Source organism: Ammospiza nelsoni, chromosome 1 (genome assembly GCF_027579445.1).
Source record: "Ammospiza nelsoni isolate bAmmNel1 chromosome 1, bAmmNel1.pri, whole genome shotgun sequence".
Lineage (NCBI taxonomy): Eukaryota > Metazoa > Chordata > Aves > Passeriformes > Passerellidae > Ammospiza > Ammospiza nelsoni.
In genome coordinates this window covers 2969601-2995076 of record NC_080633.1, presented here as the reverse complement: position 1 = coordinate 2995076, position 25476 = coordinate 2969601, and the positions used below count along the sequence as shown (strand labels likewise).

Genomic DNA, 25476 nt, shown 5'->3' with positions numbered 1-25476 from the left:
TTCTGCACTGGTGTGGTTCCAGCAGCAGCTGGGAGGTACCAACAGAGCAGAGAAATAATCTCAAGCTGTTTTCAGAGCTCCCATCATCCTGTGCTGCTCATCTGTGCCAGGACCAAGCTCCCAATGCTGATCTTTGAACTGGGTCCAAGTCCAGGAATTTTTGCTCCCTGACATCTGGAGCTGGACATCCCCTCCCTGCCCTCTCTGCATCAGCTCTGTGCCATCCCAGGTTTAATCCTGTGCTGTTGTGCCACCAGCTGGGATCTCCCCCCCTCGCTCTGCCTTTAATCTCCCGTCAGCCCTGCCTTGTTTTCCTTTTCGTGCTGCTGCCAGCTGAGTGTTGCTTCCTTGTCCCCCACTCCATGGAGTGCCACTGCTAAAATTCAGCTGCAGCCCTTCCCAGAGGAGCTGGGTGCACTGTGCCCCAGGTCTGACAGGGCCACAGCCAGGGATTTCCAATCACCAATGGATTCCCACAGTCATTAAAGGTGTCCCCAAGTGAACAACAGTCCCCCAGGACATGGGAGTGGGTGGAGGTCCTGGTTTCATCTGGGAGAGCGAATTTTCTGTCGCAGACATCTTTTAGGAAAAATCCTTTCCTTGGGATTTTTTCTCCTGAGAAGCTGAGAGGCCTCAGGAACAAAATGTAACCAATGGTTATCTGCTGCTGTGGAATGCAACAGGTGCATCTGGGATTGGTCTCATAGAGTTGTTTCTAATTAATGGCCAATCACAGCCCAGCTAGCTCAGGCTCTCCATCCGAGACAGAAGCTTTTGTTATCATTCCTTTCTATTCTGTTCTTAGCCAGTCTTCTGATTAAACCTTTTCCTCTATTCTTTTAGTGTAGTTTTAATGTAATATATATCATAAAATAATAAATCAGCCTTCTGAAACATGGAGTCAGATCCTCATCTCTTCTCTCATCCTCAGACCCCTGTGAACACGGTCACAATTTTCCTCCTCCAGTGCTGTGTTTTTCCTGATTTAGGATGAGGATAATGCTGATAACTCACTGATATTTTGGCTCCTGCTGCCATCCTCACCCTGAGTCAAGGATTTTCCATCTCTCACACTCTGCCAGGGAGGAGCTGCACCAAAAGCTGGGAAGCAGCGTGGCCAGGAGAGCTGACCTGAGCTGGCCAGAGGGATATTCCATACCAGAGAACAACATTCCCAGGATATAAACTGTGGAAATTACCCAGAAGGGAGCCAGTTTGCTGTCTGGGGACAGGCTGGGCATCAGCCAGTGTGTGATGAGCAATTGTTGTGCCTCATTGTTCCTCTTGGGCTCTGTTGCTCTTTCTCCTCTCCTTGTCATTATTATCATTGTTTTCTTTCAAATGTTAAACTCTTCTTATCTCCACAGATTTACCTGTTTACCTTTTCTTTCTGTTTCTCCTCCTTATGGGGTGAGGGGGAGTGAGTGAGTGAGAGAGAAACTGTGTGGGATTAAACCACAACAGTGAGGATGCACAGATACATCCTGAAGGGAATGCAGTGCTGCAGGATCACTCCCACCCCTACAAAATGTTACAAGGAAAAAAAGGATGGATGAAGGAATTTCAGCCATGTCAGGCTGAACAAGAAAGTGTCCAGTGTAAGGCTGTTAAGTGGGATTTGTAATTACATTTAAAAATTTGCTTTTCTTGGCTTCTTGGTAGAGTTTTGTGAAGGGGCAGGCAATAATCAGAGCAGATGAGTGGATAAATCCCATCCTACAGTGGGATTCAGTGCAAGGCTGAGCTGGTTGAGACAGCACCAGGGGGCTCAGACCTCCTGGGCTTGTCAGAGCAGCAAAAGCTGAAGGGAAAACTCCTGGAAAAGGAGGGCAAAGCCCAAATTCTCCCGTGAACTGTCTCTAACAGATCACTGGCTGGGTTGGTGTCTAAGATTAGCTCCTTCTGGCAGCTTCAGCAGATGCAGCTGCTGGGTAAATATAGGCTCTTAGTGAATGGGCTATTTTCTGTGCTGAAGTGTCCCAGTCAGGAGGGCAGTGCAGAGTCACTGGGCTCTGCCATGTGAGTCACCCACTTGGACACTGGAGGTGACTCTGTCCTCCCAGGCAGCCACAGAGCCTGACTGAGACACCACAGGGACAGAGCCCTTGGTGACAGCAGCTCAGGGAGGAGCCACCTGTGCAGGGACACCCCCACAGAGGGCAGGAGATGAACCCAACCCTGCAGGAAGCACAGGGTGGCAGAGCTGGTTTGATGGAAAAAGTAAATCTGAAATAATGGAGATGCCACGAAACATCTGTGAAAAGTCCAGCAGTGACAGATGTGTCAAAAAGGGATGTGACAAGGTGCCACCAAGGCCCAATGCTTGCCCCTTACTCCCAACATTGTTGGCAGTAAAACCAACCTGGCTTCTAATCCAAAACCCACATAGGTGAAATTTGCTGGCCACAGGATCAAAATATGTACAAAAGCAGAGTCAAAATAAAGGTGAATATGAATCCAGCTGCAGCCCAACCTTCAGTCTGGTGATGACAAATGGGTTTCTGCTGAAGTCACAAATGTCCTGTGTCACTTTTTTGGGGGGCAGGTAAAGACCTGCAAACAGATCCTCTCAGCTCAGGTATTTCCAGGGGTGTCTCCTGCAGCCAGCAGCATTGACAGGGATAAGCAGCAGTTGCCAGAGTTATCCAACATTTATTTATTGGCTACATAAATAAGAGACATTTACCAGGGACTCCACAAAATGCTTTGGCAGAGCTGAAAGCTGGCAAGAACCCATCCTGCTTCCCCCAGGGGGATGCACCAAGGTCTCAGCCCCACTGCAGAGGGTGTGGGTCCTGCCCCCAGACAGAGAGAACTCAGACATAAGGCCACTGAGAGTTACTGTAAAGTGCAAGAGAGCTATTTCTGTGTCACAAACCCACCTTTTCCCCAAGGCACTGTGTTTCACACGCTCCCAAAGTCTGATTCTCCAAGGAGGCTCCCATGGGCTTTCCCTCCACCACCCAGCCCCACTCCCTGACCTTCACCTGGGGTTTTTCTCCTTGGATTGTGCTCAGCTGTGTGCTCACTGGGCTGTGCACACCAAAGGCAGCTGAGGAAAGGGATGGAGGTGAGCAAGGGGTGGCTGCAGCACCTTCTGTCCCTCAGCCATGGGCAGGAATGTGAGCTTAGACCTTTGTCCATAGCATGTAAAAAACGGAGGTGGGGTTTGGCTTGAGTCCCAGGACACGTGTCACAGCAGGGTAGTCACAGATCCAGCAGTGCAGGCCCTAAAACCTCCAGCCATGGGGCCTGGAGAGTCTCCTCTGGGAGACAAGGGCTGAGGGGGAGCCCAGTGCTGGTGCACCAAGGGAAGCAGGGGGTGAAATCTCTGAGCCTGCACACTTCAGAGGGTCAGGAAAACAACAGGGATGGCTCTGGCATGGAAAAAACATCCTGGGAGCTGCCTCAGCATCCTGCCACGCCTGGGGAGACTGTGAAACACCCACTGTGCCTGATGGAAAACCTTCCCTGCAGCAAGGGGGTGACCTGTGCCTTCCAGGTGACGTCTACGTGGATGAGCTACAGCAGTCCGATTGTCAGGAGGGCTTGGAGAGCCCTGAATGGGGCCTGGCCTGGCAGCAGTGGCTGGAAGGGAGGTGAAGCTCCAGGACAAGGCTCCCCTACTCCAGCTTGGCCTTGTCCCCCTTCTCCTCCTCCTGGATGGCCAGGATGCGCTCGCGCTCCTTGATCAGCTGCACGCCGCAGTAGGTGATGAACCAGATGGACAAGGTGCTCTCAGGGAAACCTAGGGCAGGGAGGGAGACCTGGTCATGCAGCTGTGCTGGCCTAACCAGGTCAGTTCTTCACCCCAGCACAGCTGCCTCTCAGGTGGGCTTGGGAGGTCCCACAAGATCATGGTGGCCACTGACATGTTTTGTCATCGATCCAGCCCTGCGGCTTCAGCAAGAGGGAAATGCTCAGGGTTGGATTTGAGGTGAAGCTGAACCCACCAAGGCACAGTGGACTGCAGTGGGGACATGCTGGAGGGGTTTTGAGCCCCTCTTACCTCCCAAAATCCTTCTTCTCCCCAAGTTCAGAAGTCATGGTTGACTTTCTGCCCATTGAACCTGCCCATGTCCATCGTTGCTCAGCTCTGTGACCTTCTGGAAGCTTTGGGCCCCACTGATGCTGAGATCAACCCCAGCCTTGTCCTGCCTCATTTCCTTTGCTCCAGCAGACACCCTGCCTCATCCTAAAGGTGACAGGTACAAATCCTCATGCTGCAGTCTGTACATGTCTAATCAGTGCATTGTGGCACTGCTTTGAAGTCTCCTTGTCTTGCACTTCATGGGCACACAGTGTCTGCCCAGGAAAATACATATTTTTATCACCTACGTCAGTGACAGAGCCCTCCCTCCTCTTCAGAAGGGTCTGACGGTGTTTGCAATCACAAATCTGGTCTCCACAGCAGAGGGGTGGGCCCAGGGTTTGCTCCTGCTAAAACAGGAGCTGTGCAATGAATAACGCAGCCAGCAAAAGCCAGCGAGCTCAGCGGGCAGGCACTCCTGGCACAGCGAGTGTGACATTATCCATCCCCATCCCAGAGAGGGCTCCTCAGGGCTATTTATACCCTGGGCAGCTCAAGAAGGCTTCAGAACAGTGCCACAATCCACTGATTAGAAATGTACTGTTCCAGATTGTAAGGCAAGATGTATTCTGTTACTATCTGTATGGCAGTTGTCTTTTGTCAAGGGGGCATTTTTCCTTATCTCTCTCTTTGAGTGATCACAATCACTCCTCCCTCTGGGAGGACATCTGCTGATAACAGCTATTGAATGTCACTGCATTAAATAAGAAATGATAAGAACTACAGCATCCCATTGGGAGATGTGAGCCCAGAGGGAGGAGCCAAGCATTCCTACCTGGATATAATCTGGAGATTCTAGAACACCAGCACGGCTTCTCCGCTGGATTCCCCAGAGGAACAGCAGCTGCCTCTCCTTCCCCTGGATCTTCAGAGGAAGAATCCATCCTTCTGTACAGGATCCCTGCTCCAGCAGAACCACCCCTGACACTGCAGGAGGGCTGAGCCACAATTCCAATGGGACTGCCACCAACACCCTGACCCACAGGGTGTCAGGTTGGGTTCTGACTCTGTCAGTGTTGTTTTAGTGTACTGCATTGTTTATTTTATCCTTTTATTGTCTTCTCCATTAAAGAACTGTTATTTCCTGCTCCCATATTTTTGCCTGAGCCCCTTAATTTAAAATTTATAGCAATTTGGAAGGGTGGGGAGGGTTTACATTCTCCATTTCAGGGGAGGCTCCTGCCTTCCTTAGCAGACTCCTGTCTTTCCAAACCAAGATATGTACAGCAGGATGAGGATTTGTACCTGTCACCTTTGGGATGATGCAGAATATCTGCTGGAGCAGAGGAAATGAGGCAGGATAGTTCAATCCCTTTCTCCAGCAAGGGGATTTCATAGGCAGGGACTCAGCCCTGCTTGGTGAGGTGAACGTGACCTCTGCAGTGCTTCATGGAGGCTGAACCAGGCTCAGGCTGTGCCAGGAGCTGTACAAGCACACCTGGCAGGCAGCTGGCACCCCAGAACACACAGGGGGCTAAGAAACCACTTTTTGCAGAAGAATTAAGGACATTTGGAGCAGCCACATCACAAAACAGTGGTCAGTGCACTTTGGACCCCGAAGGATCCAAGATCCCAGTGCTCAGCTTCCATAGCAGCTCAGACAGGGGTGTCTCAGTGGGGAAGGCTGGCAGCACCTTACCCATCACGAGCAGTCTCTTGGTCACCAGCAGAGCAAACTCCAGGCTGTTGAGGGCCAGGATGTTGTAGAGGACGATGGCCCAGAAGTTCACAGCCCCAAAAGCTGCCCTGATCCGCCGAGACATGGCCCCTGACAGCTTGGCCTGTGCGGGAGAGAGGAGCAGAGGGAAAAGGGTCTCTAAGGAGAAGGGGGTGACTGGGACAACCCCAGCTGGGATCCCAGAGGGGAGGCAGCTTTCAGTGCCTCTGGAATGAAGAAATGAAAGGACAAGGAAAGGACAGAAGTGCTCAGCTGATTTAGGGACCCTGGGCTGGGTCCCATGGGCAAGGTCAAGATGTTAGACACAGTTTCAGGGTAATTGTAGAATCACAGACACATGGAAGGGTTTGGGTTGGAAGGAATCTTAAAGATCATCCATTCCACCTCCTGCCATGGCAGGGACACCTTCCATTGTCCCAGGGTGATCCAAGCCTTGTCCAACCTGGCCTTGGGCACTTTCAGGGATCCAGAAACAACCACAGGTTCTCTGGGCATCCTGTACCAGGGCCTGCCCACCCTCCCAGGGAAGAATTTCTTCCCAATATCCCATCTAACCCTTCCTTCTGTCAGTTTAAATCCATTTCTCCTTGTCCTGTCCCTCCACATCCTTGTCACAAGTCCTTCTCCAGCTCTCTCAGATTCTCTTTAAAATGAAATGGTTGAGTCCTGCTTTCTCCACCTCTTGCCACTCCTCAAGGCAGAAGAATCTGTTGTATCCCAGGATTATTATTAGCCCTACATGCAAATCACTCCTGGCTCCCGTTAAAAATAGTTTCCTAGGAATTAAAGAGAGAAAAAAAAAAAAAAGCTCAAAAGCCAATGACAGCAGCAGAGTGGAATTGTCAGTGGCACATAATCTCCAGGATCAGCTGCTGTGAGTGGAGCAGGGATGAAGTTTAGAGCAGATTTCAAAGAGCCCCCAGGCTACTTAGGGCTGGGAATTGTGGTGCTGCAGGGAAGGGGATTTCACTGCCTCCAGAGCCTAAATCTGATTAGGAGTTCAACCAGAAGAGCAAACAGGAGGATTCTCTCCGCGGTTTGTATTCAAAGCAGATCTTTAACTAATTTAGGGCCTGCAGGATTTAAATTGGGAAAAAAGAAACTTATGATAATTTATTTAGAAGGAATTTGAGATGGGATTTTTGAATTGGGTTTATATTTTTATATTTCATTATTATTATTATTAAATATTTATAATTTGTTTTTATATGTAGTTAATATTTTACATATTTATTTGTATTATATTTTTATATATTAAAAAAATACAATTTGTATAATAAATCCCATCTCAAATTCCTTCCAAAAATATATTCCTTCCATTCTATTTTAATGGATGGAATATATTTTTTGGAAGGAATTTGAGATGGAATTTTTCAATTGTGGTTTATTTTTTTCTATGTGGTTTATATTTTATATTTTTTATATTATATTTTTTATTTCTTATTTTTTATTTTGATTATTTTAAATAAATATTTTTTTTTATTTCTGAGGTTTATCTATTTCATATTTATTTTTATAGGTAGGAAGGGTGAATTCCACTTATATTGTTATAGTATGGTTTAGAAGACTTTAAGATTTTTAGATATAAGATTGTTTAAGGAGTTATTGATTAATAAAATATTTTTAACAGGAATATTTATGTTTTTATTTAATTTTTAGATATTTTGTTGTATGGATTTGCAATATAGTGGTTTTTAGTTAATTGATATATATAATGACATATAAATTATATATTATATTATATTATATTATATTATATTATATTATATTATATTATATTATATTATATTATATTATACATATATGATGATATATTAATTTATAGTATTGTATTTTAATTTTTGTTTATTTATGCAGTTATTTTAATGTTTTATATTTTAAAACTTTAAATTTTTAAAATTTAGTTTAACATGGTTTTGTTTTAAATTATAAATTTATATTTTTAGTTTTAGTATTTAAGGTTGGAAGGTTTTTTTAAGGTTTTACATTAAATCTTGAGTTTAATTCTAAGCTTTAGTTTACAGGTTTAAAGATCTGAGAGTTTCTTGTGTTTAGGATTCTAATAGGAAGACAATTGGTTTCAGGGTGTAAGTTTTAAAGGTTTTTTTCCAGCATGTCCCCGAGACGCCTTGGTCCCAAACAAAAGGCACAAATTATTGAAATTATTATTAAATTATTATTACTTTAAAATAATTTGTTCTAACATCCAAACACTTGATTTCAAAAGAAATCAGATCAAAACCACTGAGAACGCCAAGATGCTCTGTGGAACAAGAAGAACAAATTAATCCCATAAGGAAATACACAAACATTTCCCTCTAGGATCTGGATATTCCCCACAGCATATCCCCCATATGCATAGAGCTATTCCCAAGGACAGATATTGACAGATATCTCATATTTTTTGTCCATCTGTGGCACTTTGATGCCTCACTGGAGATGCATTCCTGCTTCTCTTGGACCTCTGTTTTCCCTCTGGAATTTCCACCCCAATCTGAATTCCTGTGAAGCAGCACATGGGCAGGAGTTTGTTTGCTCTGGGTGGGTGACAAAGTGCATGGAATGAGGGGACACAGAGCACCAGGACTGAACTTCCCTTGCACAGCTCAGTGGCTGATCCCAAGGATTGTCCAGGGATGTCACCATCCCTGGAAATGTTAAAAAACCCCCATGGATACAGCACTAAAGGATGTGGTTTAGTGGTGGACATAGTGGTGTGTGATGGATATATTTTATGAAAAATCCTTTTGCCAGGATCTTTTCTCCTGAGAAGATGAGGGGCCTCAGGAACAAAATGTAAACATTGATTATCTGCTGCTGTGGAATGCAACAGGTGCATCTGTGATTGGCTCAGGTGGTTGTTTTTAATTAATGGCCAATCACAGGGCCAGCTGTGTTGGGACTCTGGTCAGTCACAAAATTTTATCATCATTCCTTTCCTTGCTAGCTTTCTAATGAAATCCTTTCTTCTATTCTTTTAGTATAATTTTAATCTATCATTTTCTTTTAATATAATATGTATCACAAAATAATAAATCAGCCTTCTGAAACATGGAGTCAAGATTCCCATCTCTTCCCTCATCCTGGGACCCCTGCAAACACCACCACAGTGGTGGTCCAGCTGGACTTGCTGGTGTTTTCCAGCCTTAAAAATTCCATGATTTTGAAGGCCACAGGAAAGATCTCCAGGCAGGAGCCCCATGGCATCCTCAGGGATTCTGCTCTTCTTCCTCACCCAAAAACCCGACCCCTCCAACCCAGTGTGAGCTCCCTCCAGGCACAGACATTTCCCAGCCCCAGAGCTGGCCCCATGCCCATCCCCATGCCCATGCCCTCACCTCCAGCTTGGCAAAGGGCCCCAGCTGGAAGAACTTCTGCACCCAGAGCTCGAAGTTGAGGCCGAAGCAGTTGACGAGGGACCAGATGTAAACGACCTGGCAGGGCCCCAGCCAGAGCGTGGTGATGGCAAAGGTGGTGATGCTGGCCACCAGCTCCTTCAGGATGTTGTCGTGGTTCTCTCCAATGTGGTCATACACGTACCTAAAAGCCAGGGAAGGTGGTTAATGTTTTTTCTATAAATTATATAACATGAATTTCTATATTATACCCTATAAAATTATATAATGATATCTAAATTATAAATTATATATGTTAAAATATTATATATTATTATAATTTATTAATTTATAGTATTGTATTTTAAGTTTCGTTTATTTTTGTAGTTATTTTACTTTTTATATATAAATGATATATAATTTATATATATAAATTATAAATTATATATAATGATAAAATATTCTATATATGATTATATATTAATTTATAGTATTGTATTTTAATTTTTTGTTTATTTTTTTGTAGTTATTTTACTTTTTAGTATATAAATGATATATAATTTATATATATAAATTATAAATTATATATAATGATAAAATAAAATATATTTATGAAAATATACGGACATATTTTATGAAAAATCCTTTTGCTAGGATTTTTCTCTCCTGAGAAGCTGAGATGCCTCAGAAATTAAATGTAAACAATGATTATCTGCTGCTGTGGAATGCAACAGGTGCATCTGGGATTGGTCTCATGTGGTTGTTTCTAATTAATGGCCAATCACAGCCAGCTGTCTCGGACTCTCTGGTCACTCAAGATTTTATTATCATTCCTTTTCCTTTTGCTTGCTAGCCTTCTGATGAAATCCTTTTCTTCTATTCTTTAGTTTTAATGTATTATTTAGTTTTAATATATAATTTAATTTATGGCAAATCACAGTCTAGCTGTGTTGGGACTCTGGTCAGTCACAAAATTTTATTATCATTCCATTCTATTCCTTCCAAGCCTTCTGATGAAATAACTTTCTTCTATTCTTTAGTATAGTTTTAATAGATAATTTTCTTTTAATGTAATATGTATAATAAAATAATAAATCAGCCTTCTGAGCACATGGAGTCAAGATTCTCATCTCTTCCCTCATCCTGGGACCCCTGCAAACACCACCACAGGTTGGTGCTCCCTGTAGTCCAGGAGATGCCTCTGGACTTTCTTTTCCCAAGCTCCTCACAGAGAGGTCAGCCCAGATAATCCCAGTAAAACAGGAGGGATGTTATGGCAATAAATTGATTTTTGCTGTGCCTCAACCGCTTGGGACTTGTGTTCCTAACAACCTATAAATACTCAAGGAGAAAATATCCACCTTTCCCCCTCTGGCAGGTAAAACTTGGGGTCTCTCACACGTGCTGGTGCTCAGGATTTTATCACAAAGCAGCCACCACCCCTCTCAGCAGAGGTTTGCTGGTGTGAACTCATGGATGAAGGGAGCTGAAGGGCTGAGGAAGATGCAGATGGAGCTACAGCACTCAGTTCCCCTTTCCTCCTGGAGAAATGTAAAGCTGGCTCTTCCTCCTCTGGGGGAACCCTAAACCCACCAGACTTAAAGGGATTTTGGGACAGCACTCTTTTATTGCCAGCTTTGGAGGAAGGGGCTGCTCTTTGTGCAATTAATTCAATGGGCTTGGGGCTAAACAGAGCAAACAGTGGAATTTATCCAGAAGAGAGGACACCCCAGCTATGGGATGAACAGCATGTGATGCTTCATTGCTCTGGGATGGATGAACCAGACTAGAGGTCGTTGATAAAACACTTACTTGCACAGCCAGTCATTAATCCCTCTGTCAAAATGCCTGAAAATAAGATGGTAAGAACATGTTAAAACACACAATGACAATAAAAACCAGTTGAAACATATAAAACACCCAATGCCATGGCAAGGCACATCTTGGACCTTGCTCACAGAAATCCTCCAGGCTCCTTCCTTGGACAGATCCGACTAGAGACGTGGTTGAACTTTTCTCCTTATCCATTTCTCCCCACCTAAGAATATTTCCCTGGGTTCTGGCCAGGTCCAGGCTATGGTTTCAGGTGGTCTCCAGCTCCCAGAGCAGCTGCCCAGGACAGCCCAGGTGTCCTCCCCTCCACACATGTCCTGTCCAGCTCCATCACTCTTCCTTCAGGGTACTCACGTTTCAGCAAAGATGTAGAGCATGGTGATGCATTTTGGGGGCTGGGGTGGGTCCAGGTGGTCCAGTCTGGCAATGGTGTTGATGACCCCAAACATGACAGCAGCCTTCACCCAGTCATACACCAGATTGGAGTAGGCCAGGCCAGCTGGAGCAAAAATGGGAGTCAAACAGGGAAAAAAGAACATGGAATGCATCAGGATTTCTGCAGAGGAAATATTTTAAAACTATTTTTTAAAGAGGCTTGAATCAAAGAGGAATTTCTTCTTGGGGTTTGAGGGAGCAAACTGCTTGACTTAGTAGTCCAAGAAATTCTGTTTATACAGTAATTTATTCCATCATTGTGCCTTCCCTCTGAGGCTTGTTAAGCCGTGATGAACTCATCACAGCTCTCAGGTCTGGCCTCTGAGGTTTTATTGGCACCTCCATCAAAGTTTCCCCCACCCCAGCTCCACCTGGCCATGGATATCATGCTACAGCAGAGCCAGGGTCAGAACCTCTGACTTAGAGAGGTGTCTGACACTGGGAAGCAAACCCTGCAGGGACAGCTCCTAAAGATTTCAAATACCTCTGCAAAGAGCTGCTAAAATGCCCCTGTCTTGGTGGGATCCAGCTCCCAGATAAAGGGAAAATCTGACCACTCCCACCATGGTCAGGACAGTCAGAGGAGCTCACCTCCCTCTGGAGTAACATGGGATCCATCCAGCCAGGGCTCTTGGGACACCTAAATCCATGTTAGTGCCACTCCAGTTGCATTAGCATTTTATCCTGACCTCGAGCTGCCACTCTGGAGAGACATGAGGCTCTTCCAGCCCCTGCTTGGCCTCTGCTGTGTGGTGGTGTCTGAAATGCTGCCATCACACATGGATTTGATCATCTGGAGCCCTCCCTCCAGCTGCTAGTGCTGCTCCCATCTCTTATCTTGAGAATTTGCCTTCTGGAGGTCTCTAGCCCAGCCATGCTTGGAGAACACCCACCTTTACGTAGAGATTACATTGCCCTGGACATTGAACATGTGAGTGTTGAGTACACTCTTTTGGGACAATCCATAACCTCTCTGGGCACCTCTCCCAGTGTTTGACCACTCTGTGGACAACTTTCCTTACATCCAATCAGGCCTTGCATCGCTGCATGTGGTTTGCATTGTCCTGCTGATTTTTTAGAGGTGCTGAGCTCCCTCCCAGTCCAAAAGTAACAAAAATAACTTGGTGCTCGTCTTCCTAAACACCAAACTAAAGAATTTACACTGTGAAAAGGTCAGACCAGCACCATGTGCTTTCCAGAGCCACTCAACCTCCAACCCAACCTCCAGGGCTGCCCAACCCAGCTCTGTGCGTGGCCAGAGTGAGGATGAGGGTTTTTTTTACTCAAACATGTCCAACACAGGCATTCATTCCCAAAGCCTCTCAAGGGGGTTGAATGGAGATCCGGATCCCTCCCCACTGCCTTGGAGCTGAGCACAGGGGTGAAGGTGCCCAAGCACAGCCACTCACCCAAGGACCAGTCTGAGAGGCGGTTCACAAACTTCAGGTCAGAAGGGAGGGTGAGGATGTAGAAGAAGTGGAAGAAGATGTCCACAGCCACGATGGCCCCCACGTGGAGGAGGGCATTGACGCGGATGCTCTTCATCTCGTCGTCCTTGCGCCTCAGCTCGCGGGTGCTCACCTGCAGGGAGGGACAAACAGGGGCAGTGTCGCAGACATCTTTCCATGAAAAATCCTTTCCTTAGGATTTTTCCTCCTGAGAAGCTGAAAGGCCTCAGGAACAAAATGGAAACATTGATTATCTGCTGCTGTGGAATGCAACAGGTGGAACTTTGATTAGCTCATGATGGATGTTTCTAATTAATGGCCAATCACAGTCAGTTGGCTTGGACAGAGAGTCCAAGCCACAAACCTTTGATATCATTCCTTCTTATTCTATTCTTAGCTAGCCTTATGATGAAATCCTTTCTTCTATTCTTTTAGTATAGTTTTAATATAATATATATAACAAAATAATAAATCAGCCTTCTGAAACATGGAGTCAGATCCTCGTCTCTTCCCTCATCCTCAGATTTTAGTCACAGGGCAGGGCTGAGCCCAGGGAGAGGATGGGCGCTGTTCCTTCATCCACAAGGACGGTCAAGGTCCAAACAGGGATTGATTCATCATTCCCCTTTAGACATCTGTCCTAGGGTGATGTTATGATGCTTGTATCCACCTCTGCGTGTTCTGTTTATGCTGATAGCATGTTCTGTGCCTTCAAGACTGGCTCTGAAGAGTGAAAGTCTTGTTTTGGTTTTGCTATCAGCCACTCCCCCAAGGCTGGTGGGACATGCAGATGGGGCAGTACATGGTGCTGCTTTTGCTTTTTGCTTCTGCTCATTAGCTAGTTTAGCTAAACAGTCCAAATTCCTTCCTGGACTGTTTTTCCTTTCCTTTTTTGGACCTACTCGAACCTGCTCTGGACTGGGCCCTGGGAACACCGAGAGTTTGCACCTTGTGGCCTACCCAGGGCCTACTCTGGGCAGCAGCTGCCCCAGTGCCTGAGGGACTGATAACAGAGCGACCATCCCCAGAGAGACACTCTGAATTTGTCATTCTTTTCCAGAGTGGTGTCACCCGGTATTGTTCATTCTGTGTGCTGGGGGTGCTGTGCCTGTTAAATGAACAGGTTTTTTCCACTTCTCTCTGAGGAATCCTTCCCAAACTGCTGGGGAGAGGGGCCCCCTTTGGAGGTTTTCTCCCAAATTTGCCCTAAACCAGGACAAGGTCACACTGTGGACTACGTTGCCCAAATTTGCACTATGGAATTCCCAAGGGCTGGCTGAGGTGAGCACATGCACAAGGAGCAGGACACGTCCCACCCACAGCAGGGCTGAGGACAGCAGGGATGTCCCTGCTGCATCACCCTGCTGCTCCCAGGGGTTTTCTAGCAGAGCAGGTGTGTGGTCAAAGGCCTGGCTGTCCTCAGGGACTCCAGGTGGGCTGAAATCCACTCTGACCAGGGAGATCCCAGGGTTTTGTGCTCTTTCTGCAGCAGTGCGCTCAGGAAATCAACTTTGCTTAAGGACAGCCCCTTCCAAAAGGCACTAAGAGGGAGAAAATGCTTGCACCCATCACATCTCCAGGATGGATTCCAGGGTTGGAATCCCAGCCTGACAGCTCTGCCAGGGCCTGGTGTACTTTTGTCCAGGGTCATTTGGGAGGAGGAGGAGGAGAACTGATGATGGCTGAGGTTTCTGCTGGAGATTCCTGTTGTAAACCAGAGGGAGACTCACTTGAGGGGCTGTCCTGAGTTGGTGGGGATTTCATTTTTGCTGTGTTCTGCACAAACAGGGCCTGGGGATTGCCTCCAGGAGCTGTCACACCCCTGCTCATTGTCACATAACCATCACCAGAGTGAGCTCTCAGGATTACACGGGGCAGAGCCATGTCCTTGCTTCCCCGCATCGCCATAAAATCGCTGCTGTATTGAAAATCCTCTTATGTTTATTACTTCCCCTTTATTCCCTGCAAGAGGTGGGAGCTCTCCCTGCATAATCCACAGGCTGCTGCACCAGCCCTATTGTCAAATCCAGATGATTCCTGAGAATTAAAGCCTTTGCCAGATTTTTTTTCCATGCCTTTTAAGTACCAGGTTCTTTGAGGATACAAAGAGGCCGCTGGACCCTGAGCTGAGGAAGGAGAGGGTCTGGCATGGAGATGTGTGGGTGGGCACAGAACCCACGGAATCTCAGGATGGTTTAGGCTGGAAAAATCCATTAAGATCATCGAGCCCAACCATTAACCCAGCACTAAACCCTGTCCCCAAGCACCACATGTACACATCTCTGAAACACCTCCAGGGATAGTGACTCTACCACTGCCTTGGAGAGCCTGTTCTAATGCTTAACAACCATTTCCTTGACAAAATTATTCCTATTATCCTGTTTAAACCTTCCCTGGTGCAACTTGAGGTTGTTTGCTCTTGTCCTCACATCTGCGAGTGGCGCCAGCACTTGGCCACCACATTCTTGGGGTCAGGGCTGTGTCACCAACACTCCCAACCCTAGACATCAAAATTGAGACCCAAATCAAGGGATTTGTTCCCTTGATCTCAGCAAGAAAGATGCTTCTCCACCCAAATTTGGCTGGCCAAGCCCTGGTATAGATGAGTTCCCATCTCACATAGGAATGCAGGAGCTCCACCAGGATGCAGGACCAGTAGGATGCAAAGGGACAGATCCAATCTCTAACAGGGCCATACATCCCACCCTGGTTCCACCTGCCTCCTGCCCTAATTGCTCTTGGACAATTAAGAATTCACCTCCAGCAGTGCAGGGGGGTGTAGCCAGGAGATGGCAGTGGTGGCCAGGCCAAGCCAGGACCCCGGCCAGGGCAGGGGGAGAGGGGCTGGGGACTTTAATCCTTGTGCCTTTGGGGTTTGAAGCAGCAGAGAGGGGAATTGCTCATTAAGTGCCTTTGGACAGCCTGGTTTGGGGTTGTGCAAAGGAGCAGTGAATAAAACTCCCCCTGGATGGAGCTCTGCAGGAGCAGTGGGAGTTCAGGTGTTGGAGACATGAGGAGTTTCCTGTCCCCATTTGTAGGTACCTGGCTGCATCTCTGATGGAGACACCAGAGCTGAACTTAGGATCTTCAGAGTCCAATGCACCAAAAATAATTTTTAATATGTCCAATAAGATCCGAGGGCTCTTTTTCCTTTTAAGAGGCATCATGAAGTTGTAAATTGCACAGGTGAAGAGCAGGCAAGGAGCAGGACTGGGATCATGGCTCATCCTGGAGGAAACACCCCAGTGCAAACCTGTTGCAGACATCTTTTATGAAAAATCCTTTCCTTAGGATTTTTTCTCCTGAGAAGCTGAAAGGCCTCAGGAACAAAATGTAAACATTGATTATCTGCTGCTGTGGAATACAACAGGTGGAGCTTTGATTGGCCCAGGATGGATGTTTGTAATTAATGGCCAATCAGAGCCCAGCTGGTTCAGACACAGAGCCCGAGCCACAAACCTTTGTTATCATTCTTTGCTATTCTGTTCTTAGCTTAGCCAGCCTTCTGATGAAATCCTTTCTTCTATCCTTTTAGTATAGTTTTAATGTAATATATATCATAAAATAATAAATCAGCCTTCTGGAACATGGAGTCAGATCCTCATCTCTTCCCTCATCCTGAGACCCCTGTGAACACGGTCACACAAACCCTTTCTTAGGCAACCAAAACAGCTCCACATATGAGAGAAGGTGCTGGGCTGGTGAGTCTTCAGTCTTCTCCTCACCCTGAGGCTCTGAGCTCTCCCCTGCCCTGGGCTGGTTTTTCTTCTGAATCCACAAATGTTTTTCCAAAACATTCTTATATCCCGGCATCAGTTTGGGTCCAAAAACTCTGTGTGGCTCTTCTTCTGCAAAAGCAACCGGGGGTGGTGGTGGGAATCCTCCACACACCAGTGCTGACCAAACTCCTCCCTTTGCCAGCATCACCAGCTTGCTCTGGTGGCCAGGGCTGATCCGTGGTGCAGAAGAAGGTTGAGGTGGGAAGAGTGAGGGGTGACACAGCATTGCTGGTTTCCTTGATCTTGGACTGTGGAACAGCTCCAGAGGTCCCAGCCCAGGCTTCTGCTGGTGTTTTCCAGTTCTGTTTGGAGTCTGCTCATCCAAAAGCTCCCTTGGTTGTGTGAAACGGGCAAAGACTTGGGGCACCAGGGTATTAATGGAGCCCCTGATTGCTGGAGCTCAGACTTCCACCCAATCTTGTTCATTTCCTGAGAAATAACTTGATCTAAAGACATACAAACCATCCCTGAGTGAAGCAGCTGGATAGAAATGGGAGACAGAAATGTCCTTGCTGTCACAGCATGCAGAGGTCCCATGTGTGGCCCTCACCATGAAGGGGCAGGGGTGACAACACAAGGAAACTGAGGCACGGAGCAGTGCAGATGCCCAGGGAGCAAGGACATCACAGCAAGACCTTCCATTGTGGCCAAAAAAAAACCCCAAAAAATAAGTTTGAAAATCCATCAGTTTATGCCCTTCCCCACAGAAATACACACTCACAGAGTGACCACAAGAAGTTCTACAATCATTTGCACCCTCACTGTGGCAAAAGTTGGGTTTTTGCAGACACTGACCCCGAGCAAATAAATTCTGGGGAGAGATCCTGCTCCAGCCTGGCTTCAGGGTGACTCACCTGGGCATGGAACTGGTCGAAGGTCATGACAGGCCCGAAGAAGAAGAAGGGGAGGTAGAAGTTGTACTTGAGGAGGTCGAAGATGGAGTAGATGCCCTCCTCCTTCTGGGAGCTCTCGAGGGCGAAGCTCATGCAGCGCATGATGGTGAAGGTGCAGCCTCCGTAGAAAAGCACATCTTGGAGATCAAAAGCTCCCGTCACAAACCCGCTCTGGGCAGGAAACAGAGATTAACAGAAACAGAGATTAACACCAGGAACGTGGTGTCCCTTCTGTGCTGCCTCGCTGTGTGGGGGACACCAATCCTGGGGTGTTGCTGTGATACTTTATGGAAAATCCTTTTGCCAGGATTTTTCTCCTGAGAAGCTGAGAAGCCTCAGAGGAAAAGAAAAACAATGATTATCTGCTGCTTGGAATGCAACTGGTGCGTCTTTGATTGGCCCATGTTGCTTGTTTCTAATTAATGGCCAATCACACTCAGCTGGCTCGGACAGAGAGTCACGAGCTTTTGTTATCATTCCTTTTCTTCAAGCCTTCTGATGAAATCCTTTCTTCTATTCTTTTAGTATGGTTTCAATACCTTATTTTCTTTTAATATAATATATATCATAAAATAATAAATCAGCCTTCTGAAATATGGAGTCAGGGTTCTCATCTCTTCCCTTATCCTGGGACCCCTGTGAACACCCTCACACTGGGGCAGCAGAGAATTGTGTGGGTTGAGGGGACATCAAAACCCATCCAGTGCCTCCCCTGCCATGGCAGGGACATCTTCCACTATCCCAGGCTGCTCCCAGCCCCATCCAACCCGGCCTTGGGCACTTCCAGGGATCCAGGAGCAGCCACAGCTTCTCTGGGCACCTCTGCCAGGGCCCCTTTTCCACCCTCACAGTGAGGAATTTTTTCCTGACATCTCCTCTAACCCTGACCTCTGCCAGCTTAGTTTTCAGTTCAAGGAAAACCTCTAATTATGCTCTGACACCAATTGTCTCTCAAGTTAATGAGCTGGAAAGAGAAAACTGGGGCTCGATTTCCCAGCTGGCTCCTGCAGCTCAGGGCAGTCAGGAAGTGGCAGATCCTCTTGGCCACGTCACCAAGCAGCTGCTGGTCACACAGCTTTGGTTTGGGTGGCAATGTCACCCTGTCACAGGTGTCTCCACAGAGTAAAGCAGAGCCAATTGCTTTGGGATTGTTAGAGAAGGAGGGAACACACCTTTGGAGGCAGGGAGAGACAGCACTGTCCTGCCAAGGGATTGAATATTTTGGCAAAATCCTTCCTGGGCTTCTCTCCACCCACCAGTGAGATAAAATCTTAGCTAGGCTGTGACCTAAGAGATAGGCATCACTGAATCCATCTCAGCTCTGTGTTACAGATGGGGAAACTAAGGCACAGGGCAGCAACAGGCTGAGAAATGGATCCAAGGTGGATACATTGAGGAGATCCTTTTAATAAATCTCTGCTTTATTCTTCAGCCCTGTCTAGCCTCTGTTCTAGGTCAGCCTTCACAAGAAGGACTCAGATCTCCTTTGTTTTGGACCAGCATGAAGCCACCAAAACATGACAAACACTGTGGGATTACTCCCAAGCTCACACCTCAACAGTCCCTTCCCTCCAAAATGCTGTGAGAGCTCTGGTGCAGCCAGGAGAAACGGCCACGAGGGTGTGGAGCTGCTCCAGGAGTCCTTCTGGAGGATAACCCCGAGGAGATGGACACCAGTGGGCTGGGAATGGGACAGACACACGGACAGGACCCACCTGCCACGAGCCAAAGGGCTCCACCTTGAAGGAGGCGAGGCAGCAGAGCCCGGCCACGTAGCAGAGCCACTTCTGCTTGGCCAGGGCCACCGAGTAGAGGAGCAGGCAGTGGGACAGGATGATCATCAGGTAGAGCAGCCCCATGCTGGCCAGCACGGCCAGGAGCCCGTAGATCATGTACATCACAGCGCGGTGCTGGGGAGAGAGCGGTGGGGTCAGTGTGGGGAGAGCCCAGAACACCCCAAAACCCCTTCTGTCAGAGTCCTGAGCCCAGAACACCCCAAAACCACTCCTGTCAGAGCCCTGAGCATCCCCCAAACCCCTTCTGTCAGAGCCTCAAGCCCAGAGAATCCACAAACCCCTCCTGTCAGAGCCCCGAGCCCAGAACATGCCCAAACCCCTTCTGTCACAGCCCTGAGCATCCCCAAAACCCCTTCTGTCAGAGTCCCAAGCCCAGAGCATCCCCAAACCCCTTCTGTCAGAACCCAGGACATTCCTCTGACTGCCCTGGAGGGCTCAAGACACTGGCAAGGGGATCAAAGACCTTGGCATGGAGTCACAAACACCTGTGCCTTTGATTTTAGCCCATGGAAACAGTTCCCAACTTTGTGTGAGGATTTACAAGTCACAAGAGTTTGAGTAGAATGATAGTGAATTTGTCACAGGGTGAAAAAGTAAAATTTTGGGGATTTAGAATGGGGGTTCAAGAAGCAAGATGGAGGAATCTGGGTGTGTCCTATCCTTCTTCTCGGCCTCCATCTTCTGCTGTGATGGTGACACTTCTGGATTGGTTTAGAGTAGAGACAGACTGTCTAACATAGGTGATAGGTATTGGAAAATTATTGTAAATTAAGTACAGATAGATCTTGGTATAAAAAGTTAACACAACCCCAGGGGTGGTCAGTGTGCCACAACCCGACCTGCTGGACAGATCTCAGCAGGTCAGAGAAAGAATGTATAAGATAAGAAAAAATAACCTTAAAAGCCAAAGCCAAAGAATTTTGACTTCTTTGGTTGCGAAGCTAGAAAAAAGGACTCTTCAATACCTTGGGAGCCATTTCAGCAACACTAAACCCAGGACCCTTCCACAGATCCCAGGCCACCCGTGGTGCTCCCAAATCCCTGCTCACCTGTGGCACGGTCATGGAGCAGATCTTGCCGAAGAGGACGTGTCCCGAGAGGGCGAAGATGATGATGTTCCTGAACGAGGTGAACCACATCACCCACTCAAAATCAGCCACATCCTGCAGGAGCAGCACCAGGCACTTTACTGCCCCCAGCTCCACAACTTTTAGAGCTTTTCCTTCCCATTTTCCACCCAAGGGCTCCTGAGCACTTTAGCTCAGACATAAAACCCCAGGAGGGATGTGCAGAGGTTGCTCGTCCTGGCACACACAAAATGGAGTATTCACAGCCCCGCAGTGATGCCTCAGGTTTTAGCTTTTATATTTTCAGATTCTGTGCTTTAGGGTGGAGTTCTGAGCTTCATATCAGGGGATGGTGAGCTCATATCAGGGAGATGTGAGTCTCTATTAGGGCATGGTGAGCTCTGTGCACAGAGCAGGGAGACAAAACAATTCCTGCTCCAGCTGGGCACCAAGGACAAATGAGCCAAATCTCAGCCCCAGAGCACAAACCCCGTGGGCTGGAGAGAGAAAAACAAGCAGGGTGGGACTGCCTGGGCTAAAGCTGCAATGGGACAATGAACTGCAAGGTGCAAATGGAGCAGAACTGATCCCAGGGAGAGACCCCGGCAGCGCTCGTGCATTTTGGGGCCATTTTGGTTCATCTTGGGTGCAGCCCTGGCTGGGCTCTGGTGCTGCCCAAGGTGCATCCATGGAGGAGATCCTTTGAATAAATCCCTGCTTTATTCTTTAGCTCTGTCCAGTCTCTGTTCCAGGTCAGCCTGCACAAAGCTTCAGCAGGACTGGTATTTTCCCCACTACTTTAGGAAGAAAAATACAAGTCAGGTGAACCTCACAGAAATTCGTCAGTAGCAGAAAACTCAGCTGTGTTTCTCCACTGCCCAAGCTGTCTGTAGCTAGAAAAGCCCAATCCCTTCCTCACTCACCATTTTCCTGCCAAAGTAGTGCCAGCCTGGCTTTATGCCATCCCGAAAAGCTTTTCTGTTCATGCTGTCTGCAAAAGAACCAAAGTTACAGGGAGACAAACAGCTCTTCGAAATAGGATCTGGGTTCAAGCCAAGCCCAGAACCTTCATCATTGTGATAATGAGCCACCAGGGCTCAACACCCCACCCCAAAATTGCCTGATTGCCACAGACAACTAAAAGAGTCAGTGACAGAAGGTTTCTGCAGGAATTTTCAGCAAAGCCTTTTTCTCATTGCACATTCCCTGGCTGATCCCGTAAAGTTTTCAGGTTTGTGGGCTTCCTAACAAAAAAAAACAAACAAACACAAAAAAAAGCAAAAAACAAACCAAAACCTACCAAACCAACAAAAAAACCAAACCAAAACAAACAAAAAACTCCAAAACCAACCAAACAACAAAGGGAATCAGCCTTGTGTAGGCAGGGCGGTGGTGGCTGCCTGGTGTGGCACTACCTGAAGACCTGTGACAGTGGAAATAGGGACAAAGAGACAACCAGGCAAAAATCCCTTCAAAAAGGATTTCCAAGCTGTTTTCTGCAGCGGTTAAAGCCGGGGATCTGCTGGTGCTATCAACAGCTGTAAAAGCAGCAGCCTGCCACCCATTCTGCCCCTCCCAGGGGATGACACCCATTCTGCCCCTCCCAGGGGATGCAGCGTTACCTCTGGATGCCTCGAAGATGCCGCTGCCGCTGTAGAGCACGGCACAGGTCACCACGAGGGCATAGAAGCCCAGCTCGTAGCTGGGGAGCGTCGCCTTAACCCCCATGGTGGGAGGTGACAGCCCCGGCCGGCACCAGGGAGGGATCCGCACCTGGGCAAGGCAGAGAGCAGAGGGAGGAAAACCGGGGAGAAACGAAGAAAACTGTCCCTCAAATCCCCTAAATTCCTGCTGCTCCTCCCCACCCCTGAAGGCTGAAGGGATGGAGAAAAGGGTCACACCTAGGGCACAACTCAGGCGCAAAGAGGTTCCTGCAAACCCCACCCAGCAGCCGGGATTTGGGGCCAGGTGTTCCTGTTCTTCCCATTATCCCTGGGATGTTCAGAGCTGCTCCGGGATGGGCTTCCTCCACCTCTAATTCCTGCTTGGATCCCTGGAGGGGATCCAGGACACGGAGACAGCACTGATGGAGGGGACCCGATGAGTTTCTCCATCTCCTGCTCACCTTGCCCAACCTCCGGGTCTCCCAAATCCCCGCGATCCCGAATTTCCCCTGCCAGGAGCCTTTAGGAGCCCGCAGACACGGCTGAGCCCGCTGCGGCATCAGCAGCAATTAGCCCAAGGGCTAATTACTCCTCCGAGGTTAATTAACCTCGGCGCGACGTGCCTTGCCTCCCCGGCTGAGTGTCCGGCAGCTGCCAAACAGGAGCAGGGGGTTGCGGGGGACAAGGGAGAGGGGACAGGGACACCCCCGGTGCTGGCACCTCCTGCCACCATCCCTGAGAGCGCTCAAGGGATTAAGGCGCAAACGGCGCCCGATCACCCTCTGTCTGCTCTGGCATCCGCTTTGCAAAAGCTTCTGGGGTTATTAAAATCACTCCACATTAAAATGAAAATAATAATTAAAATGAAAATAATGTTAAAATTGAAATAATATTAAAATTTAAATAATGTTAAAATTAAAATAATATTAAAGTTATCGTTTTCATTTTAAGCGTTTATTTTATGTTCGGTCGCCGGGGTTTTTCAGCGGGGTTGGGGGAGGTCCTTGGCAGCGATGCGGGATGACCCCATCTCCCCCCGGCGTGCACCAAACGCGCTTCCCGGGGGGAATTTCGGGTCCATCCTGGGCGGAATTTCGGGTTCATCCCGGGCGGAATTTGGAGTTTATCCCGGGGAAAATTCGGGTTCATCCCGGGCGGAATTTGGGGTTCCTCCGGGCGGATTTTCGGGATCATTCCGGGCGGAATTTGGGGTTCATACGGGTGAATTTCGGGTTCCTCGAGGAGGAATTTCGGGGCTGTCCCCGCTGTCGCTCCCTCCCTCCCGGTGCGGGGCCGCTGCGGGCGGGCGCTGCCCCCGCTCTGCGGTGCCCCTGCGGCGGGAGGGCGCGCACGCCCGTGCCTGGAAAAAGCTTTTTCCCCCCTCCTTTCCACGCTTTCAAAGCTTCTTTTCATTTTTTTTTTTTTTTTTTCCTCTTTAGCGAGGGAGCGGGCGGCAGGCGGTGACCAACCTCGGGGGCAGGCGGGGACCCCTCGGATGATTTTAACTCTGATCGCTCCGAGCTGCCCAGGGAGGCTCGGGGGGTCCCAGCAGGGCAGAACCATCCTCATCATCTTCATCATACTCATCATCTTCATCATCCTCACCCCCGCTCCCTCCCGGCCCCCGGGCGGGCGCTGGGGACACGGAGATGTGACAGCAAGTGTCACCTCTGTAATGTCACCACCCGCATCGTGTCCCCCCAGCCCCGCACCGCTCCCCGCTACTGACCTTGAGCCCCGGGGCCGCGGGGGGAGGCGGGCGAGGGTCGGGGATCCAGCGTCCGGCGGCGCGGTGGGGACAGCAGCGGGGGGACAGGGGACACACAGGGGACAAGCACCGCGGGTCTGGGGGCGGCCGGTTTGCCCTAGAGCATCCCCGAGCCCGGCTCCGGGAGGGGGGCACGGGTGGTTTTGGGCTGCCGTCCCCCCCAGCTTGCCCCCGGAGGAAGTTTGGCTGGGAGTGGAGCGCAGCGGGCGGGAGGTATTTTTATTTTAGAGCAGCGCTGCAGAGGGGGGTGGCTCGGGAGCTGTCTGTCACGGCAGCTGCTCAGAGGACCCGTGCTGGCTGCCAAACTCGCCCCGAGCCAGGGGAGCCGGGCTGGGAGAGCCCTGGGAACCACAGCATCAGGCAGCGACCGGCTCCCTCGCGGGATCACCACTTTTAGGAGAGGTTTTCCCCATCACCTTATTCCAAAGGAAGGTATCATTGCGTGGGGATGGGGAAACTGAGGTACAGAGCCAAAATAAAGTGTGGTTCCTGCTCAGCTTGGGCAGGGTTTAATTCTAAGAGAGGCTCAGAGGCTGCAGCATCTCCTGCTGCCAGGTAAGGAGTGTCAGGACAAGAGGAAACAGCCTCAAGATGTGCCAGAGGAGATTTAAGTTGGATATTACTGAAAATCTCCTCACTGAAAGTGCTATCAGGCACTGGAACAGTGCAGGTGGAATCACCATCCCTGAAGTGCTCCAAAAATCCCGTAGATGTGGCACTTTGGGGACATGGTTTAGCACTTGGATTCGATGGTCTCAGAGCTCTTTTCCAGCCTTAACGATCCTGGGATCTCTACAAAACACCCGTGGGGTGTTCCAGGAGGGGACAGGAAGGGGCAGGGCTGGGTTGTGGCCTCTGTTACCTCAGGGTAGGCAAACACAGCTCAGCCTCAGGGCCAGGCCTGTGCCCAGTGCCCACATCTGTCACCAAGCCCTGTGACATCTGGGCACAGCTCACCCTGGGGCTCCCTGAGCATCCCTGGGCTGCCTGAGGGGTCAGCACAGAGAAACAAGGCAGAGATTTTATTAAAATCTTATATTTTATTAATGTAATATTATATTAATTTTATATTGTATAAATTTGGATTTTATAAATCCCATGGTTTAGCACTTGCATTCGATGGTCTCAGAGCTCTTTTCCAGCCTTAACGATCCTGGGATCTCTACAAAACCCCTTTGGGGTGTTCCAGCAGGGGACGGGAAGGGACAGGGCTGGGTTGTGGCCTCTGTTATCTCAGGGTGCCCTGTGCCCACATCTGTCACCAAGCCCTGTGACATCTGGGCACAGCTCACCCTGGGGCTCCCTGAGCATCCCTGGGCTGCCTGAGGGGTCAGCACGGAGAAACAAGGCAGACATTCTATAAAAACGTTATATTTTAATGATTTTATATTGTACAAATTTGGATTTTATAAATCCCTCCGTGGTTGGTTTGTTCTGAGAGGGAGGATCTGCAGCCCTGGGATCAGCCCAGCTCTGCTGTTTTGCTGGCTGTTAACAAAAAGCCTTTTTAGCACGGTTTTGTTTTCCACCTGGTGCACACAGAGAGGCTCTCCCCAGCCAGGGCAGTGTGCTGACACTCCCAGCACCTAACGAGGAACTTTAATCTTGTGAAAAACAAGGTTCCCTCTCCTGTAAAAATGTAAAAGTTTAATAAAGGACAAGAGGAGAAAAAGACAATAAAGCAAAGATT

The 25476-nt window shown here is 48.5% G+C and overlaps 1 protein-coding gene across 1 annotated transcript; it reads right to left on the bottom strand.

Annotated features, from left to right (window-relative positions):
- Positions 1-2632: 2632 nt before the first annotated feature.
- On the bottom strand, positions 2633-23966 carry HHATL (hedgehog acyltransferase like). The gene is made up of 12 exons (XM_059488568.1): positions 23748-23966; positions 21977-22127; positions 21278-21345; positions 20337-20450; positions 19207-19401; positions 17453-17662; positions 12781-12952; positions 11291-11435; positions 10916-10951; positions 9107-9308; positions 5730-5871; positions 2633-3748 (listed from the first exon to the last, which is right to left on the bottom strand). Exons 2-12 carry the CDS (start codon positions 22080-22082, stop codon positions 3624-3626), a joined length of 1515 nt encoding a protein of 504 aa, XP_059344551.1. The 5' UTR covers positions 22083-22127; positions 23748-23966; the 3' UTR covers positions 2633-3623.
- Between the last annotated feature and the right edge of the window lie 1510 nt (positions 23967-25476).

What these genes read in the sequence shown, in the direction of transcription:
- HHATL (XM_059488568.1), bottom strand. Translation starts at nt 22,082, where the DNA reads ATGGGGGTTAAGGCGACGCTCCCCAGCTACGAGCTGGGCTTCTATGCC. An exon ending in AGCCCTTTGGCTCGTGGCAG is followed by an intron (nt 17,663 to 19,206) that starts GTGGGTCCTGTC and finishes TTTCCTGCCCAG; the next exon opens with AGCGGGTTTGTGACGGGAGC. An exon ending in CAAGAGACTGCTCGTGATGG is followed by an intron (nt 3,749 to 5,729) that starts GTAAGGTGCTGC and finishes TCCCTGCCCTAG; the next exon opens with GTTTCCCTGAGAGCACCTTG.